Consider the following 21,198-nt stretch of genomic DNA (forward strand, 5'->3'; position numbering starts at 1 on the left):
ACGCTAAGTATGCCTTAACGCAGGAATTTAACGTCTGTTAAATTTCTGACTAAGGCATATCTAACATGGGAGGTCGATTCATGTGATACGACCACAGGGTCGTATCATCAAGCATATTGCCGTTTTACATGGAAATCGCTGGTAAACCAGCGATGTTCCATGGAAAAGGGCGCTATCACTGGAATATAAATCGCCATGGCGCTAAGCGTTGTTAATACAACGCCAGCCTGGCGAAATATTTCAGCGATAGAAAAAAATGCGGTATACAAGGTCAGCGATAATTATCGCAGCCTGTTGCAAATATGCCCCAAAGATTTTTTTAAACAAGGATAAACTGATAGTGACCAAAGATGGAATTCCTATTCCACCTCCAGGAACGCTTGCTTCTTTTATGATGTTAGAGCGAGGATACCATACGTGTACATGATTAGAGAATTGGGTAGAATATACGAAGGATTATGGTGTTATAGCTTTTCCACTGCATGGTTCATTTAGTGTGAGAATTTTACAGAATTTGAGAAATCGAATTAATTCGTTAGAGCCAAATTCCAGACTTACCCAGTACGAAGCCTTGGAGGAATGGGAACTAGAAGCTTTTGATAGAGAGAAATTTCGTGGTGACAGGACATGTATAACAGCCACTGATTACAAAAATAAAATACACATGTATCTACATCAGTATCCCTTTTCTTATGCTCAGTTATTGCAGAACGTTTAACTTCATGTACTTTGCTTCCAGTAATGCCAAGAGTCAAAGATCACGGAAATCAACCTTCTGGGATGTCAACAGGGGCAAAGTTCGTTTGATGTCACTTCCTGGCATGTCATCTGCAAGGGGTGAAAAGGGCACTTGATGTTACTTTCCCCACCCCTAGCATACATGTGAATCAACATCCTTAGAGGAAGGGAGGGGATTTTTCCCAGGGCTGTTTTTGGTTCCCCAGTCCAGCCTTGCCTGTTTCTTTGGTTTTTTATCGACCTGCCGAGGATTATGAAACACAGTAAGAGTGCAGATAGATACTCTGCAGGATACATATTCCTCATTCTGCACAGTGAGGGATTCAAGGATTAAGGAATATGTGTGCTGTATCCAGCACTACCAGAGGCCGAACTACATATGACCTTAGTGGTAATTGCATTTGGTTGATTATTGTGGCTGGCTCCTGACTGCGTGAAAGCAAGTTCTTCAGCAGGAGAAGCAGTGTGTGGAAACTAACTGCCAGCTAAACTAAAGTGCCAGGAGGACACTGCAGCCAAGCACTACACACAGGCTACTTCTTTGCTGGGAAAGTAGTTTTCATGTGCACTGTCAGCACCCAGGCAATGTTGTTACTTGAATGGAATGAGCATTAAGGTAGTTACAGAGCCCTTGTCAATGTGCTTTTAAAAGTAACAAACTTGGGTTTAGTTTTCTTGGTTTTTTTTGCCCACAGAGCCACTCTTCTTTTCCATAGCAGTTATAAAGAATACACAAAGAATTTCGCCCTTTTGGAAATTCTGCCGACATCAGCAGAGAGCAACATTTATCTATAAATATGCACTTGACAATGCGAAGTTTTTGTTAATAAATAAAGTAGCAACCCTAATTCGGTACTTTGTGAATTGCTGCACCCTGAGGTTCGTTGCTGAGTGAGCTAGAGGAAGGAATCAGCGCTCTGGGCTGGTGGAAGACAGGCATTATATCACATTGGAAAAAATACACAGGGAAGGCTACAAACACACACACAAAGAATCAATGCATGTGCAGCACGTTTAGGGCATGGACGAGTTAACAAATCTGCAAAGAGTAACTAAATGAAGATAGTCATATTTCTGATGCATTTGAAGAGAATTTGCGAGAAACCTGACACAGGCTTCTTGTAGATGGGAAAGTGATCTATATCCCAAATGTCCGAGAGTTCAAATCCATCCATAAGAAAGACTAAATTATTCTACTTTTCCTGTGAAAGAATGTCTTCATATGCTTGCCAGCTTCGTGAAAAGTCCTCACCTAAACGTGACACGCTGTCAGAGCACGCTCCTACTCCCTCCGAACACACACAGGCTGCTCTGTCCTTCGGACACGGCTCCTGGGACAATAATAACAAAAATGGCACCAGCAGATTTCTTGAATTAACCCGGCACCCCCTTCGCGCGTTGTCTGTGCACCGGGGGAAGAGGAGCATATTTAAGTGAAAGCGTGGTATGGGGAGCTTTATAAAAAAAAATACTTTAAGGTAAATACAGTAAGCCGCATATATAGAAAGCAGCGCACTCGCCATGAAACTGAAAGCACAAGTTAAAAAAAAAAAATTTGACACTGATGGAGCAGGATTTCTCAGAACGAGACCTGCTCGGATTGGACACCCCCATAATACATACTAACAGTAAGTAGTAATAGAAAACTAATGTGCACCTTGCATAAACACAAGGGGAAACTGCTTTGTGCATGCATGCATTAATGTGTGAAATTGCATGAAAGAACCAAAAACCCGTATTTACATTGTGTTTTGGAAGAATCAAAAAATAAAGCATGACTAAGCTGCATAGTGCATGTTGGTATAAATCTAATAGATAATGCCGCTTTTGCCTTATTCTTCTGCTAGGTGACCATTTAACAGGCAAAATAGTGCAAAGGTGGGTGATAAACAGTGAAAAATACATTATCATATAAGTAATGAATGTTCTGTTCCATTTTGCCATAGTGAGCTGAATAAACGTCCATTTTCCTAAAGATGGCTGAGTTGGGAGGGGTTAGAACAAGGAGTGAAACTGACTTGTCAGAGCAGACAGAAGTGCTGAGTGCTGCAATGAAAGGATAAAGAGGGAAGGACACTAGCCACAGAGTGTATCATCTGCTTGCCAGAAGACAAGATCGACCATAAGACAGAAAGCTCCTTCTGTGGATACTGCTGAATTCATGCATTAAAATGTTTAAAATGTATCTTATCTCAAGAGTGGGCTGTGGGAAAGGATGTAAAACAATGACATGCCTAACATTTAAATGAAGTTACACTGGTGTGACAGAGTCAACTCCTGAGACTACCAATCAGATACTGAATTACGCCAATTGTTGCAACTAATGTGAGACAGACATGTAGTTTTTAGGGTATAATTGGGGTGCCTTCTGGGGCATGTTTTTAGTCTTGCAGGGAGGAAGAGAAGAAGGGCGAATGTGTCGCTGACCGTCGGTTTGCAGAGAGGCTTAGCTGTTTCCTGTCCCTACCCTGCTCTTGGGTCCTGATTTCTTTGTTCCCTGATCCTATTTCAGGGGCCCCCACCATTCCCTAGACAAGGGGAGTGGTTTTCCACAGATCCATTGGGTTTGAATCCTTCTGACTCGTCCTTGTAGAATTTCTTGCAAATGTGTTTTATTTCTGAAACTTTTGTCTCTTCACCTATCCACTCTGTCATAAATATTGTTTCTAGCATTATATTTTGCTGAAACTTATGTCTCTTAATCTATCCACTCCTTTATGTGACTACCTTATGTTGAATGACAAAGTTTTACTCTGATTGCATTTAATGACGATTTCCCTCCTTTGATGAATTTCATTGTTTGTAATTGTGCCGTAAGCATTTAGCATTTTGAGCTTTACAGAATTATGAGATAAACTTCATTAACCTCACCGAGAGTCTGTCGTTATTTAAAACTGAATTGAATAATTAGTTTGATGCGTACTATCATTACCATCAATTCTTCAACTAATTGGTCCATCGACCAAATAGAAGGAAAGTTGATGTATAGGTTAGAATTATTTTCTGAGATGTCAATTATGAATCTATCAAAAAACTGAAATCTGAAGGCATTATATAAATTGACCCCAGCGCATCAGGGATTTGGGTGATTGTGTATGGGCCAATGTTGTATATTTATGATGAGTATTGATCCCTGATCAGGTATTGGTTTCACGCTGGATCAGTTTCTGGTAGCAGAGGATGGTTTACTTATCGATTAGTTTGGTAATGATTATTGATTATATGTTCTTAACACGAAAAGTTAGTGTCATGTTCTATGTTGTCTAGAAGTACAGGAACGGAGTTACCTGAGGTATCCCAGGAATGAAATTTAGCCTGGAGTAGGCAGAAGAAGAGTGTGGATAAAGAAATCACACTGCAGAAGTACTTTGTCTGTTGAAAATAATACCGAAAAGCTATGCAGGGCTGTAGGTGTTATATTTAGGAAAATTTTGTATACAAGTAGAGTGTCCGAAAATAGCGAAGGGTCCATTTCTGAAACTCTAGCCTTATCCCCAGGGGCAAAACAAGACCTCTTTTCACACCAAAAAGTCCTGTTGTGAAACTTTGGCCTTATCCCTAGATGAGTACTAGGTCTTCCCGGAGCTTGTTAGAGAAGTGATATAACGCTGGTCGTTATTATTACTTGCAGTGTGAGAAAATATCTTTGGAAAGAGTGAAGACTATCTCTTTACTAGTGGAACAGACAAAGTAGTATTGTTTTGTGTTATTACTAACAGAAATATTGACTAAGAAAAACTCAGAAAAAGATTGCCATAATATTTTGTGAAGGGAGGGTCAGTAGAAGGAGTAATACTGACATCACCGAAAGGCTGCGCTGGCATTGGTCAGGCAGCGGGTGTGTACTGAGCTCTGATTGGTGGATTGGTGTGAGCCGCGCTGGTATTGGTCGCGATAGAATTTACGTAGTGAGCTGTGATTGGACGGTTGGTGTCACACTGGTATTGGTCGAAAGTTGACGAATAGCATAAGCAGATTTACGGAAGAATTTCCTTGTTTGTTTTTGCTGAAGTACATCAGCGTAAAAGATTAGAAAATGAAGTTGCTTAAGAAAATAAAGGGGCATATTAACAATGCAGCGATAATAAATTATCGCCGCTTTTGCGGCCGTTTTCGGCTGAAAAGCGGCGATAATTTTATCACCTTATCAGCAAAGACATGCTATCGTGTGTTTTGCTGATTTTGCTCCCGTTTCCAGCATGCCTAACTTCGCTTTGCTAATGAGATGCAAAGTAGGCGTGTCTGTGGAAACAACATGGGTAAATATCGCGAAGGCAGCTTCGCGATATTTACAATGCGGGGAAGCAATTATTTTAATCACGCTAAGTATGCCTTAACGCAGGAATTTAACGTCTGTTAAATTTCTGACTAAGGCATATCTAACATGGGAGGTCGATTCATGTGATACGACCACAGGGTCGTATCATCAAGCATATTGCCGTTTTACATGGAAATCGCTGGTAAACCAGCGATGTTCCATGGAAAAGGGCGCTATCACTGGAATATAAATCGCCATGGCGCTAAGCGTTGTTAATACAACGCCAGCCTGGCGAAATATTTCAGCGATAGAAAAAAATGCGGTATACAAGGTCAGCGATAATTATCGCAGCCTGTTGCAAATATGCCCCAAAGATTTTTTTAAACAAGGATAAACTGATAGTGACCAAAGATGGAATTCCTATTCCACCTCCAGGAACGCTTGCTTCTTTTATGATGTTAGAGCGAGGATACCATACGTGTACATGATTAGAGAATTGGGTAGAATATACGAAGGATTATGGTGTTATAGCTTTTCCACTGCATGGTTCATTTAGTGTGAGAATTTTACAGAATTTGAGAAATCGAATTAATTCGTTAGAGCCAAATTCCAGACTTACCCAGTACGAAGCCTTGGAGGAATGGGAACTAGAAGCTTTTGATAGAGAGAAATTTCGTGGTGACAGGACATGTATAATGTCTAGATACCCTTTTGAGAGAAGGGAAAATAGAATAAAAAGGTGGAGGAGAGCTGTGATAACTGAAGGTTTATACCCAGTTTTGATGGCAGAAAAGGAGACAGGAGGCAAATGTAAAGAGAAAAAGAAAAACATAGAGCCTTCGAGTGTAGGCTATAGCCAGAATGGGTCCGATGATGAGTTGATAGAAGATCTTATAACTAAAAGACCTCCGCCATATGAAGAGAGTTCAGGAAAATTAACTCCAAGTGCATCACAATTGGAAACCGCATTAACTCCCCAAGATACAGATATAGCTAGAGTAGTACGAGAGAATGAGAAGAAGTTATTAAATAAAGCGAGAGTAGAACAGGTCCAGAAAAAAAATCAGTTAAGCCTGAATGCAAAAGCATTGGCGGTACCAGTGACAATTGGTTCGATAGTTCCATTGTTTGGAGAAAAAACAGAATATGTCAAATGTGCATACGTTAACAATTCCGAGGAATAGTGTCAGGAGTAATGTGATGAGTGTAGCAGATGAGGTTGGACAGGCTAATACAAATAATACCTTGTTAGATCTTCCAGTTGGTGATATGATAACCGAGACCCCCAAAGGAGCAATACAATTAGACCCAAGGAAAATAGGGCCTGAACGTCACACCAATGGCAGGGAGTTCATTAAGTCCTTCTCCGGCGGAATTGAATGAGTGGATAAAAGGAATGGTAAAGTTGAAACCACAACCACAGAGTATAAATGTAAGTAAATTAAAAGTAGATTTGGAAGAAATGAATGTTGGTACAATAAGCCCTGACAGATTAGGGATTTACCGTGATGATGAGTTTTTGTTTTTGTGTTAAAGTATTACTTGGAGAGCAAAGAATCTTCATGAGAAAATTTCAGAAGCTGTTAGTGAGTATGGAGTAGACATAGAAAAGTCAAAGGTGTTACAGAAATCATACAGATTGGCTTTTACTGATAAAGATTTGGAGATTTTGAATGTGTCCGGGAAAAGATTGCAGATAAAAGAGTTGATGAATATTTTGAAAAAATGGGAGATATAGATCGATGGAAAAATAGATGGACAAAAAAGAAGGAAGAGGCAGCTGTTTCCGCTGAAAGAAACAGAAACAGTTGAGAGAGTGTGTCCAATGAGAGACGTTCCAGGTGGTGGATATATTCATGTCCCTTGGACAAGACAGGATACATTGTCTTTTACGAATAAATTCCCCAGATTAAGGGAGAAACCAGTTGGATGGTACAAACGGGTGGATAGGTTTATAAAAGTTTCTAAAGTTTTGTTAAAAGACTTGGATGGATTGTTTGAGATTGTCGTTCCTGCAGATTTGTGGACAGAGTGTAAGATCACTGTCGATTGACCAAAAGATGAAAATTCAAGAGATCCTAAAGCAGGTGCTCCATCGGAGGAGGTAATGAAAAAATACAATCAGGTAATCACATTTTTGAAAGGGAATATTTCTCCAAAAGAAACCGATTGGGTTAAGATTGATAGAACGATCCAAGAACCAAAGGAATCAGTACATGCCTACTATGAAAGGTTGCTACAGGTATTCACACAGTACAGTGGGCTTGAGAATATTGGAGATAAAGACATGGGACATTTTGTGTACCGTTTTGTATTTGGATTAAGGCCAGAGATTAGCAATATGATAAGGCAGCATTTTATCTGCTTGCAGAGCAAAACAGTTGATGAGATCTTAAGGTATGCAAAGTATTGCAGTGACGAAATTGATACTAAACATAACAAGTTAAAAGAGAAAATGGTGTGGGCACAAGTGAAGGTAGCAGAGCTGCAAGAGTCAAACAATATTTCGCAAGCAGGTTATCAAATGAATGGTCAAAATCAAAATGGTCAGGTACCCAGTGGAGGTAGAGGTAGAGGGAAAATGAGCAGAGACGAAGCTAAAAAGAAATGTCTTTGTCATGCGTGCGGAAAAGTTGGACATTGGAAGAACGAGTGTAGATCTGCACAAAAGACTAATGGGGTAAATCAAAATGTTATTCCACAGATGCGGAATGAGGTGGGTGTAAATCAACAGCAGCAGATAGCTACTCCACAGTTAAAGGTGCAACAAGCTCCCATGACAAATAATGTGAATGCTCAAGTGCAGAGGTACAGTGTGAACACTGGATATCAAGGAGGTGAACAAGTCAGTAAGAATCAAACTGTACAAATGGTTCCGCAATATTTGTTGCACTGCAATGAGAGTGATTCAGAGTCATATCAATGACGGTGCCTGAGGGGGGAGAAAAAGGGCATACTTGGCGCATCTTTGGCGGTAGATCAGTCAGGTCCATTTGTTGATGGAAAGGTGAAAGGAAATTATAAATACCTTTTTTAGTGGACACTGGTGCTACCCGTTCTACTATGAGAGCAGCAGAAATTCCAAACCTACCCCTCTTGGGAGAACCTATCCAAGTTGTAGGAGTCTCAAATAAGCAGATTAGAACCCCAGTCACAAATCCAATATAAATTCATATTGTAAACTTCAGAGGCATGCATTGGTTTGTGGTATGTGACTCAAGTCCAGTAAATCTCCTAGGTAGGGATTTATTATGCAAATTGAACTGCACCATCTACTGTACACCGGATGGTATTGCGTTTCAGACACCTGATGAGGATGTTGACTTCAAAATGATGCTAGCAAAGCAAGGGACAGAAGCGGATGAGTTGTTTTCACTTCTCACTGCAGAGAATCTGCCTGAAGAATTGAAAAGTGTAGTAAGATCGGATGTGTGTGATTTCACGGGAAAGGAAATTGGCCTAATGAAAAATGTAGATCTGATTCAGATGACAGTGAAAGAGGGTGCCATATATCCAAACACACCTCAGTACAAAAGGAGTCTAGAAGTAATTGCAGGAGTTACTCCTGTGATTGATCAAATGATTGAACAGGGGATTCTGAAAGAAATACTGAGCAGTCCTTGTAATTTGCCTATTATAATAATAAAGAAGCCCAGTGGAAAATACAAAATAGTGCAGGATTTGAGGAAAAAACATAAAATTGTGGTACCCTGTTGTCCAATAGTGCCAAATCCAGCTGTGATCCTTTATCATATTCCTTGTGATGCTGAATGGTACACAGTAATTGATTTGTGTCAAGTATTTTTCTCGATCACTTTACACCCAGAAAGCCAGTACTTGTTTGTGTTCCGGTTCGGAGACAGAGTCTTGGCATGGTGTCGAGTTCCTCAAGGGTATACCCAAAGTCCCTCAATCTTTAATCAGATCTTGAAGAAATGTCTAGAGACTTTAGTTATGCCAGGAAATTCATTCTTGGTTCAGTATATTGATGACCTATTGGTGGCATCAACAACCCGAGAGGCATGTGTGACAGACACTGTTGCCTTACTGAACCATTTGGCAGAAGGAGGACATAAGATGTTCCCTGCAAAGTTACAATTTTGAGAACAGGAAGTCCAGTACTTGGGACCAAAAGTAGAAACAGGAGTCAGAAAAGTGACACCAGAAAGAATTAATGTGATTAAACAAATGAAACTGTCCACAACTCAAAAAGAAGTACGAATGTTTTTGGGAATGGTTGGATACTGTAGGAAGTGGATCAGTGGTTTTTCACTGATTGCAAAACCTCTACAGAGGTTGACGAGAAAGGATGTGAAATATCCGATTGTCTTGGATGATGAAGGAATGGAAGCGTTCAATAAACTAAGAAACAGTCTTTGTCAAGCACCTGCATTGGGAATGCCAGATTATGCAAAGGAGTTTGCGTTATACTGCTGTGAAAGAGATGGGTGTGCACTTTCAGTCCTAACTCAAAAACATGGATGGCACGTCGACCAATAGCATATTTTTCTGCTACTGTGGACTCGGTGGCTGCAGCATTACCAGGCAGTTTGAAAGCAGTAGCTGCCACTTGTGTGAGTCTGGAACAGATTGAAGCGATTGTGATGGGATATCCAGTGAAGGTGTATGTGCCACATTCCGTTGAAATTCTTTTGACCCATACCCGGACCTAGTATATGACCTCTAGTCAACTGACTAAATATGAAAGAGTGATCCTGGGTGCTGAGAATGTGACTGTGGTGAGGTGCACAACCGTGAACCCGGCTACCTTGTTACCAAATTCACACTGTGAGGAAGTGAGAGAGGAAGCGCATCACGATTGTCTAGATGCAACAGAACTGTGGACAAAACCTAGGCAATGGAGGATGTTCCATTGGAAGAATCAGACTGTGAGATATTTGTGGATGGGACATGTTTGAGAGATGAGAGAGGTGAACTATGTACTGCCTATGCCGTATGCACCATAGCGGGGGTTCTAGAAGCATCCTGTTTAAAAGGAGTGAACTCCATTCAAATTGCTGAATTGATAGCTCTGACTAGAGCATGCAATATTGCCAAAAGTCTGAAAGTAACCATATTTACTGACAGTCAATATGGTTTTGGGATTGTACATGACTTTGGTCAGCTATGGATGCAAAGGGGATTTCTGACTTTTTCAGGATCCCCTATCAGAAATGGCAAAACTGTTAAAGAATTATTGGATGCTTTGCAATTGCCCAAAAGAATTGCAGTGGTCAAATGTGCCGCACATAAGTCAGGAGATGATTATGTGACGAAGGGCAACTGATACGCTGACCAAAATAAATTGGCCCTCAATAGATCAATTGAGAGGGAAAATACCGAATGCCATCTTATGTTTACCACTACATTTGAAATTTGGGAAGAAGTTAGGCAGATGCAGGAAGAGGCATGTAATGAGGAAAAGGAAAAATTGAGAAATACAGGCTGTAGAAAGAGATTTGAGGACGAATTGTGGGTCTGTTTTGATGAAAGACCAGTCTTGGCAGATTCTTTACTTTTCCATATGGCCAGGGTGTACCATGGAGTTGCACATATTGGAAGAAAAGCTATGATCAGACTCTTCAAGAAGACATGGTATAACCCAAAGTTCAGGGTCATTGCAGAGAGCCTTTGGCAGAGGTGTGTCACCTGTCAGCAACACATTTGGCAAAAAGACAGTTGTTAGCTGGGGTACAATTGGAAAGGCAGGAGGATAATTTACCCGACTCCAATTGGATTTTGTTGAGTCACCCCCGTGCAATGGAATGAAATACATGTTAGTTATTGTCTGCCTGTTCTCTCGTTTGTTTGAAGCCTATCCCACGAGCAGAAATGATAGCCTAACTGTAGCTAAACTGCTCTTGAGAGAATGAATCTCAAGGTTCGGATTTCCAGTCACTTTGGAGACAGATAGGGGAACACATTTCAACAATGCAGTAATTCGGATGATTTGTGCAGCATTAAAAATTGAATAGAAGCTGCACTGTGCCTATCTACCTGAAGCATTTGGAGTGGTTGAGCAGATCAATGGCACTATAAAATATTGGTTAGGGAAAGTGTGTGCATCCACATCACTGAAATGGCCTGACGCTTTATCCCTTGCATTAATGAGTCTGAGAAGTATTCCTGACAAAAAGACATGATTGAGTGCACATGAAGTCCTAATGTGAAGAGCAATGAGACAAGCCTTTATACCAGCAAACAAACTGATGAATATATCTGATGATCTAGTACTTGATTATTGCAAAGGATTGGCTGATCTGGTGCGTTCTGTGTCTCACCAGGTTAGAGAAAATGCCACTACAACACAGCAGAATCAACATCATGATCTGAGTCCTGGTGAGTGGGTTCTCATCAAGAAGCACATGAGGAAAACGTGTTTATAACCCAGGTGGAAAGGAACCTACCAAGTCATTCTGGTGACGACAACGGCAGTGAAGTGTTTTGGTTTGCCAAATTGGATTCATTCGAGCCATACCAGACGAGTCCCAAGTCCACTTGAAAAACCAAAAGAGCCACAACTGGTAAATCAAATTCAAAGACCAGTGGTTGAAGTGTGTGAAGCTGAAGATTCTAGAATGACAGACTCTGACGAACAAACTGATGATGAACAGCCGAGCACAAGTCAAGTAAAGTGTGCATCAGATACTGGGTCTCAAGAGACTGCTGCTGTGTCAGAAAGAAGTGAAGTTACTGTCGAAACAGAAGAAAGTGAATTCACTGCTGAGCCAAGTGAAAGCGAGATCACTGTTGAGCCAGAAGAAAGTGAAATCACAGTTGAACCTGAAGTGAATGAAGTTATTGTCGAAACAACAAAAACAGAAGTTTCTGAAGATCAGGAAGCAGAAGAACCAATAAAAGCAGGGCCAAGTAAAAGAATTTGTGAACCAGATACGGAAGGGGAAAAAGTAGTCCAAACTAAGAAACCAAGAAAAGGTGATAATTGGCCAGGAGGAGTGAAAAGATTAAAGTACAAAATTGTGAGAAGAAGGTTGAAGAAAAGACCAGAGCAAATAAATGTGGTCTCAAGTCAAACTGAACAAGTAGTCAGGAGAAGAGTTAGCATGAAAGACAAAGAAAGTAAGAATCCCAAGTAGGAAATACAAAGCACCTGAGTGGACTTACATCATCTTAGAAGAAATTGAAAGTTCAGATCCAAGTGAAGACAAAGACAGTTCCAATACTAAACAAGTTGATGAAAGCAATTTGAGACCGCCTTAAAAAGAACTGAAGAAAATTAAGGTGCAACATATGTCAGAAGAAGACGAATTCAAAGACTCAGAAAACCCAAAGAAAGAGAATAAAAAGTAAAGGGGTAAAGAAGAAAGCCTTGAAGTGTAAGATTACACTATTATTTTTGTAGAATTTTTTTAAATAGAATTAGAATTAATAGGTTTAGATTTACGTAGATTTTTATATATATTTTTTGTAGAATACAAAATGGTTGAAGTAGAAGTAACTGACATTAAAATTCAAGTCTAAAACGTAGGTGTATTAAAGCTTGCTTATGTAGTGTCTTTCTATTAATGCTTGTATGGGTATTATTAACAGTCATTGTACCTATTCTAATGATAATTAATAACGGAAACAGTACTAATATTGTAACAAGTAAAAGAGTGAATGGTGTAACTAATGGAAACCAGAATACTAATATTGAACAACTGGATGGAAGTATTTTCCACCAAGATAAATCTATTAATGATTTCTCAATAAATGTCTTTACTAAATTGTTATATGAATACACTAACACCATGCTTGTGAGTGATTGTTATGTGTGTATGCAATTACCTTCGTCTGTCTCAGAGGGGGTGACCTATCATCACCTACCTTTAACATATGGTGTTTCTTGCAGTGTCCTTACCAGCCTGTTCTACGTAACAGGGAAACTGGAATACCAATACTCTAATATAGATTTAGTATTTTCAGAAATTCCGTTTATAAAAGAGCTAAATAAGGTTTTAAGTAGTAAGAATGCACGATACATGGGTGAATTTTTTCATATTACCAAAACTTTAGATATAGAATATGCCTATAAAAATAACCTAACCTGTAGGGTTGAGGAGAAAGTGTTCATCAAAATGGTGGAAATTAGAAGAGAGAGTTTCCAAAGAAAGGCTGCAGAACAGAAATCACGGGTTCCACCATGGGCTTTTAGAGAAGGAAATCATGGGAAGGGCAAGACATACGCTGCAATGTCCCTGGACTGGCACCAAAAGGAAAAATATGTTTGCTTAGAACTAAAACTAACTATAACAATTATTTCATTGGCAATAGTGAATGTGAGCATACTTTCTAAATTGCTGGAGGTTGGGGATTGAAGGGTGGAACTGATCCTGTTTTGCCAGGAGTCTATTATGTGTGTGGTAGGAAAGCCTATTACAGACTGCCTGCACATTGTTATGGTAGTTGTTATTTTGCAATTGTCTTTCCTAAAGTCTACCATATAGACAGTAACAATAACAGATTAAGTAAAATGAATCCAGGACTAATACGTAACAAAAGAGCTCGTTTTTCAGAAATTATAGGTGATATTTTTGGTGCACTGATACATTACTTTGGAGTTGTTCTGAATTCACTGAAAATTCGAAAATTGTCTACAGTGGTTGATCGTTTATCAACAGATACTGCTGGTGGATTTTTAATGATTGATACAGAAATTATTGCAATTAGATCAATGGTTTTACAAAATCGACTTGCCCTCAATATCTTATTGGCAAAAGAGTGTGGAATCTGTGGCATTTTGAAAATTCAACACTGCTGTACCTATATCCCTGATAAAAGTAAAGGGATTGAGGGATATATTAAGAATATTACGAAATTACATGAAGACTTGACCCAACTGGAGGTTGACGGTGGTTGGGAGAAACTGGGTAAGGGTTTCTCTTCAGTAGGTAAATGGTTTTCTATCTTTGGAAGCAGTTTATTAGGAAAAATAATGCCAAATATTTCTGTAGCAATAGTAGCTTTAGTGATAACAATGACATATAAATGTTTAAAGAGTAGGAGTGGAAGAAATGAAGTGACAGAATCAATGAATAGACGAAGAGCAAGGAAAAGAAAAAGAGAGGAGATAGAACTAGAAGAGATGAAAGGAGAATACTATGACATGATGAAAGAGTTAGATGAAAGTGCCATAAAAAGAGAGAAGAATACAGAGTTGTAAATAAATGAAGATGGCACTCGGTATGGTAGGTATTTTATGATGGCTCCAGGAATGTTCTGTTCCATTTGGCCATAGTGAGCTGAATAAATGTCCATTTTCCTAAAGTTGGCTGAGTTGGGAGGGCTCAGAACGAGGAGTGAAACCGACTTGTCAGAGCAGACAGAAGTGCTGAGTGCTGCAATGAAGAATAAAGGGTGAAGGACACTAGCCACAGAGCACATCATCTGCTTGTCAGAAGACGAGACCGACCGTGGGACAGAAAGCTCCTTCTGCGGATACTGCTAAATTCATGAATTAAAATATTTCAAATGTATCTTATGACAAAAACGTGAGCAAGAGTCAAGAGTGGGCTGTGGGAAAGGATGTAAAACAATGACATGCCTAACATTTAAATGAAGTCACAATGGTGTGACCAGAGTCACCTCCTGAGACTACCAAACAGCTACTGAATTACGCCAATTGTTGCAACTAATGTGGGATGGACGGATGTATGATGTTACAACGCACACTTTTACAACGCATGCACTTACAACGCATTTTTTACAACGCATAATCCATTACAACGCATGACATTACAACGCATGACACTACAACGCATTTTTAAAAAATACCTTTACAACGCATTGCCATTACAACGCATACTACCTTTACAACGCATACCATTACAACGCATTATATTAAATTACATTTAAGGTAAGTATTAGATAGTATAGGGGTAAAAATTACTATTCTAACTCCAGGGGGTGCAACAGTAGGGTAAGTGTTGGATAGTATAGGGGTAAAAATTACTATTCTAACTCCAGGGGGTGCAACAGTAGGGTAAGTGTTGGATAGTATAGGGGTAAAAATTACTATTCTAACTCCAGGGGGTGCAACAGTAGGGTAAGTGTTGGATAGTATAGGGGTAAAAATTACTATTCTAACTCCAGGGGGTGCAACAGTAGGGTAAGTGTTGGATAGTGTAGGGGTAAAAATTACTATTCTAACTCCAGGGGGTGCATCAGTAGGGTAAGTGTTGGATAGTATAGGGGTAAAAATTACTATTCTAACTCCAGGGGGTGCATCAGTAGGGTAAGTGTTGGATAGTATAGGGGTAAAAATTACTATTCTAACTCCAGGGGGTGCATCAGTAGGGTAAGTGTTGGATAGTATAGGGGTAAAAATTACTATTCTAACTCCAGGGGGTGCATCAGTAGGGTAAGTGTTGGATAGTATAGGGGTAAAAATTACTATTCTAACTCCAGGGGGTGCATCAGTAGGGTAAGTGTTGGATAGTATAGGGGTAAAAATTACTATTCTAACTCCAGGGGGTGCATCAGTAGGGTAAGTGTTGGATAGTATAGGGGTAAAAATTACTATTCTAACTCCAGGGGGTGCATCAGTAGGGTAAGTGTTGGATAGTATAGGGGTAAAAATTACTATTCTAACGCCAGGGGGTGCATCAGTAGGGTAAGTGTTGGATAGTATAGGGGTAAAAATTACTATTCTAACTCCAGGGGGTGCATCAGTAGGGTAAGTGTTGGATAGTATAGGGGTAAAAATTACTATTCTAACTCCAGGGGGTGCAACAGTAGGGTAAGTGTTGGATAGTGTAGTGTAATATTATGCGTTGTAATGGTATGCGTTGTAATGGTAGTATGCGTTGTAATGGAATGCGTTGTAAAGGTAGTTTTTAAAAATGCGTTGTAGTGTCATGCGTTGTAATGTCATGCGTTGTAATGGATTATGCGTTGTAAAAAATGCGTTGTAAAGGTAGTGCGTTGTAAAAGTTGCGTTGTAAAGGTTGTTCCCCGGGATGGACATGTAGGTTTTAGGGTATAATTGGGGTGCCTTCTGGGGCGTGTTTTTAGTCTTGCATGGAAGAAGAGAAGAAGGGCGAATGCGTCGCTGATCGTAGGTTTGCAGAGAGGCCTAGCTGTTTCTTGTCCGTGTCCTGCTCTTGGGTCCTGATTTCTTTGTTCCATGATCCTAATTCGGGGGACCCCCACCATTCCCTAGACAAGGGGAGTGGTTTTCCACAGATCCATTGGGTTTGAATCCTTCTGACTCGTCCTTGTAGAATTTCTTGCAAATGTGTTTTATTTCAGAAATGTTTGTCTCCTCACCTATCCACTCCGTCATAAATATTGTTTCTAGCATAATATTTTGCTGAAACTTATGTCTCTTAATCTATCCACTCCTTTATGTGACTACAGTATGTTGAATGACAAAGTTTTGCTCTGCATTTAATGACGATTTCTCTCCTTTAATGAATTTCATTGTAATTGTGCCGTATACATTGAGCATTTTGAGCTTTAAAGAATTATGAGATAAACTTTATTAACCTCACCGAGAGTCTGTGGTTATTTAAAACTTAATTGAATAATTAGTTTGATGCGTAATATCATTACCATCAAATCTTCAACTAATTGGTCCATCCACCAAGTAGAAGGAAAGTTGATGTATAAGTGAGAATTATATTCTGAGATGTCAATTATAAATCTATAAAGAAGGTGAAATCTGAAGGTATTATATAAATTGACCCCAGCGCATCAGGTATTTGGGTGAATGTGTATGGGTTATGTTGTATATTTATGATGAGTATTGATCTCTGATCAGGTATTGGTTTCGCGCTGTATCAACACCGTAATTGAAACTAGATAAAACTGCAAAAAAAAACACATGATATGCAACAGCCAGATGGGAGGAGGGAGGAGAGGCCATCACACACCGTAATGTGTGATGGCCAATGAAAATGCTCTCTGAGGGAAAAAGAGCTAAACATACAAAGGAGGGACTCTCACAAAAATGCACCAATAAGAAGGCAGCATTTCTGAGTGCCACAGATAGTAACCAGTAGATATGGGTGGGTGTGCCAAACCCCACAAAACAGATATAACAGGTCGATCAGAGCTCGACCTAAAAATCAGGAGGGCGCCAGCATTTGAAGTGTGAGTTTACAATGACACAAGAGTACCTTCGGGGGGGGGATGTTTGGGATGTGACCGCCCACAAATAAATACATTCTTGACGTAGTAGATGGGCTCTGAGTCGGGTTTGCTATGTCTGTTTTGGTTTTTCTCATTGTGCTCATTTAACTGAGAGGTTTTAACTTGTTCATTTTTTTGGATTGGATGCTTAAATGTATGTAGAGACCATTTTACCAAAACAGTAGTAAATCAGCACCCTTAGAAGTACCTCTTGAACGGGTGCAAATTTAGTACTTTGTAGAATTCACAAACATTGGCACTAGTAGGCTTGGCAAGTTGAGCCAGTCCCAAGTTTCCAAGCTTTATACTGGCAATCAAATATCCAAAATGTGATGGGACAAACTCTTGCAAATAGTCTAACCATTATCAATCGCTTAGCGTAGCTTTCCAGGTCATCGTTTTTGCCCATTGTGCCTCACCTAATGCAAATCAGTACTGACCCAGTTCCTCATGAGGACACTCCTTCCTGAACCTTAGTCTCACACCTCCATCCTCAGGACCATTGCTTTTTTTAGTTGAGAAAATTTAAATTCACACCCCTGAATCTCACTTCCTAAGCTATGCCAGCAAATAATCATGTTAGGGAGTACTAGATAACAAGGCATCTGTCTGCATTCATAATGTACATGAAGGTGCAAAGTGAGGGTTTCCAGTTCTAGGCGAAGACATTAACTTCCTCGTTTGAAGTTGGTTCGGTCTCTACATTTAGGAGCGATTCAAAAGAGCCTCCACACTTGTGACGGAGGCTCAGCAGTCTTGGTGGGATCTCCGCAATGAGAAACTGCAGTGCGGAGATCCTGCCACAAGTGCGGAGATCACACCACGATTGTGGAGCGTCTGCCACGAGTGCAGAGGCTCTTTGTGAATTGGGCCCTTAGTTTTCTATGCCAAGGAGCCTGAGAAACCCTTCTTTGCAACAAATTACAGCCAGATGAGCAGATTTCATTCTGTGACTCCACCACCCATTATTAACTAGAACATGTTTTGTACGAGTGCATTACACTTACTTGGATTGATGCATGTGGGGTAGGTGAATCCATCCTTAGTACAATTTGCAACTAGGATCCCTGGAGGTGTGAGTACTCGAAATCCGGATTTACATCTAAAAATTATTGCGTCGCCCTCCTTGAAAGCCATTTTATCCCTGTGTGTTGAGCTTAATTCTACAAAGTGTTCTTCCAGTTTGTCTTTGGTTACCTGACACAGACCTGTAACATATATGCAAATTGACTCGTTGAAATGAAAACAGAAATTAAAATAGCATATGACTCTCTCCTTAATAAAAACAGTGAAAAGAGCTGTAAAATAAGCCACAATAAGATCAGATATATTTTTACACAGCTTACAATGTACATTGATTTTCTAAAAACATACAGGTTATTTTATACCTTTTTCAAGAATCGATTTTACTCTTCATTTTTCATATTCTTTCTAAATAATGTAAGTGTATTTTGAGCTTAGCACAGAAACCCTGAATTAATCTTGACAAGCGTTCATTTCATGGCGATAAGGTAACTGGAATTGACAAACCTAATCAGGCAGACTGTGCTATGCAGCACACACAGACAGACAATACTATGCTATGATCTCTTTTGATATGCGCACTTGCATAGCAAAAAAGCCCTTCAAACTTGATTCTTTGAACTCTTGTTTTTAATAAAAGCGCTGTAACCTAAAAATGTTGAGGAAAAAAAGTGCATAGTAACTTGAAAAGTACCACAGCCCAGCATTTCAAAATCATGCTGCCCGCCACCTCACAATTCTTAAACCAGCCACAATGTAGCTGACTCTGAAAACCTCCTTTGGTGTTTGGTGTTTCAGAAACCCCAAACTCTGGGACGTAGCAGGTGATGTATATTGTATAGTAGTGTATACTGTTACAACTCAATGGTGGTCTACATTTGTGGAGAATACATTGTGGCACCAGGCGGCAGTTCTGCTAGCATGATGGTACTGTGAGGAGCTGCCCTAGCACAGTAATGAGAATATATTGGCAGAGAAAGGAGGGAATACTTGACACATGGCATAAGTACTCTCAGAGAGAGCCCGCCGATCACAATGCCCTGGTGGGAATTACTGACATGTGGCAAAGGACACTTCCTCTGGGAAATGGAATGGGTACAGCATGACTTGTACAACACGACTTTCTCAAGACTTTTTGCTAAATGCAAAGGATGTTGTTGGTTTAGGCAAAAAATTGACATGTAGTGAGAGTTCACTTGATCGACCTTCGCACCTAACAGTGGCAATATATCTAATCCAAATGTACATTTGAAGGTGGATGGACTTTTCATTCCCTGAACAGATTCCTGTCAGCAGTGAATCGGGCAGTGAATTATGTGAAAAAGTCGATCACAAATATTAGGTTACATGAACCATCCCAAGTCTGCCCTCTAAGCCAACCCCTTATAATAAGCACTCTTTTCCTACGAGGAGTCTGTGAAAAGTTGTGGAATTCACTCAGAACAAATCCAGCATCAACACAAACCTACTATCACCCACGTATCTTTGGGGCCTCAGAAAGTGTAATGTCAACAAAGGAAAGAAGGGGGGGACTAGGAGCTAGTTAAAGGTCCAGTACCCGTGCTCCAAAAGTTAAATGTAAATACACAAGGGTGAGGACACTGTTCCTAGGGAGGTGTGCAGAGTATTGCTCACTCCTTTAGAAGAAAAGACAAGGAAAGGAAATAGGGATCTAGGCCTTGGACTCAATAGTGAAAGAATGTCATGCTTCATCATCGGGCAGTTGCTCCTCGTCGGGCTGGCGCTGCAATGTCCTACGTTTACCCCGTGGGGTCACTTTGTCGGAGATCTTCTGCAAATTGCCGTTTGGTGCATGCGGGTGTGCAGGGGGAGTCCTAAGTCAGAATTGTGAGAAGTGTGGAATGGGTAGGTGCTGATGAGCTGGCACCCGAGTTTATTTTCCGGTAAGGTGCGGGCAGCCCACGTCTCTAACCCATGGAGTACTACTCCCCCACATACTAGGCCGTCGATCAGGAAGCAGTCTCAACTATTCACTTGTAGCCCACCAGTAGTAGTCACAGGTCTGGGCCTGCCTTGATCCCCTTAGAGGGTGACTAAACCCTCGGTACACCCAGCAAGTCCAGGCGGCTCGGAGGTGAGTGGCTCCCTGGATCCAGGCTCCCCTGGTGATCCTTTGCCTTACGTGCTACCATCCCTCGTAGCTCCCGGAGGTACCGTGGCGTCAGGGGCCACGGGTGAGCCTGGGGGCCAGCCACCCAGCCAGCTGGACTGGCCAGTTTGGGGGGGCACCAGTGACTGGTGCTTGCCTTGCCTAGCGGGGGAACGAGCTGCGCTGACATTCCTGGGATGGCGGTGGCATCACAAGAGAGAATGGAGCAGCCTGGCTCCTGCAATGATGAGGCCTGTGCTGGATTTTGTTTACCCACTGCCTCCACTCAAGATCCAATGAGGCTGGAGACTAGCATGAAAAGTCTCCTGCTGTGCTGAGCCTAATAGGTTTGACGCAAGCTTGGGAGACACTGCAAAGCATAGTGGGGTGCCCCTGCTGCCGCCTTTTCGAACCACTCTCTGCTACTCCTGGGTTTGCGGTGCGGCCATTGCTGTCTCGAAGCCAGACGTGGTCTGTCTTGGCTGGCTCCCTCAGGTTTACCCACGGTCGGGAGACGACCCAGCCCCCATCCAGTCTGGTGCAATAAGGGATGGGAAGTAAAGACCCGAAGCAAAGGTTGCTACACTTCGGTAAACCTGCTGAAAAACCAGCGAATCCTGAAATCAACATGGCTGAGGGTGGAGTGGAGGTGGCTGGCACTGGTGACATTCCGACAGGATCTGGAGCACTTATGCAAGAACTGAGGGCCGACTTTAGGGCGCTGGATGGCCGATTCGACACCCTCAAAAAGAGATTAGACACCATGGGAGCCAAACTGGAAGCTCAAGACAAGTGCCTTAAGAATGCGGAGGGTAGGATTTCTTATCTGGAGGATGGGGCGGCCCAGTCCACTAAATGCTAAAATACCAAATGGAAGTGGACATAAAGAATGAAGATTTAGAGGTGCAAAGTAGGCGCAACAACGTACGCATCCTAG

At 41.0% G+C, this 21,198-nt stretch overlaps 1 protein-coding gene across 3 annotated transcripts in view; it reads right to left on the reverse strand.

The window, feature by feature from the left end:
* LOC146833908 (coagulation factor XIII B chain-like) overlaps positions 1 to 21,198 on the reverse strand; it is an 897,095-nt gene that overhangs the window by 244,619 nt on the left and 631,278 nt on the right. For 2 of the 3 annotated variants that reach the window (XM_085601815.1, XM_085601816.1), the window contains one exon: positions 18,136 to 18,336. The exons of the other annotated variant lie outside the window; for it this stretch is intronic. In XM_085601815.1, coding sequence (XP_085457941.1) covers positions 18,136 to 18,336 — 201 coding nt within the window. The remainder of the gene's footprint in view (positions 1 to 18,135; positions 18,337 to 21,198) is intronic. 3 annotated transcript variants of the gene reach the window in all.

This window comes from Triturus cristatus, chromosome 4_2 (genome assembly GCF_964204655.1).
Source record: "Triturus cristatus chromosome 4_2, aTriCri1.1, whole genome shotgun sequence".
NCBI lineage: Eukaryota > Metazoa > Chordata > Amphibia > Caudata > Salamandridae > Triturus > Triturus cristatus.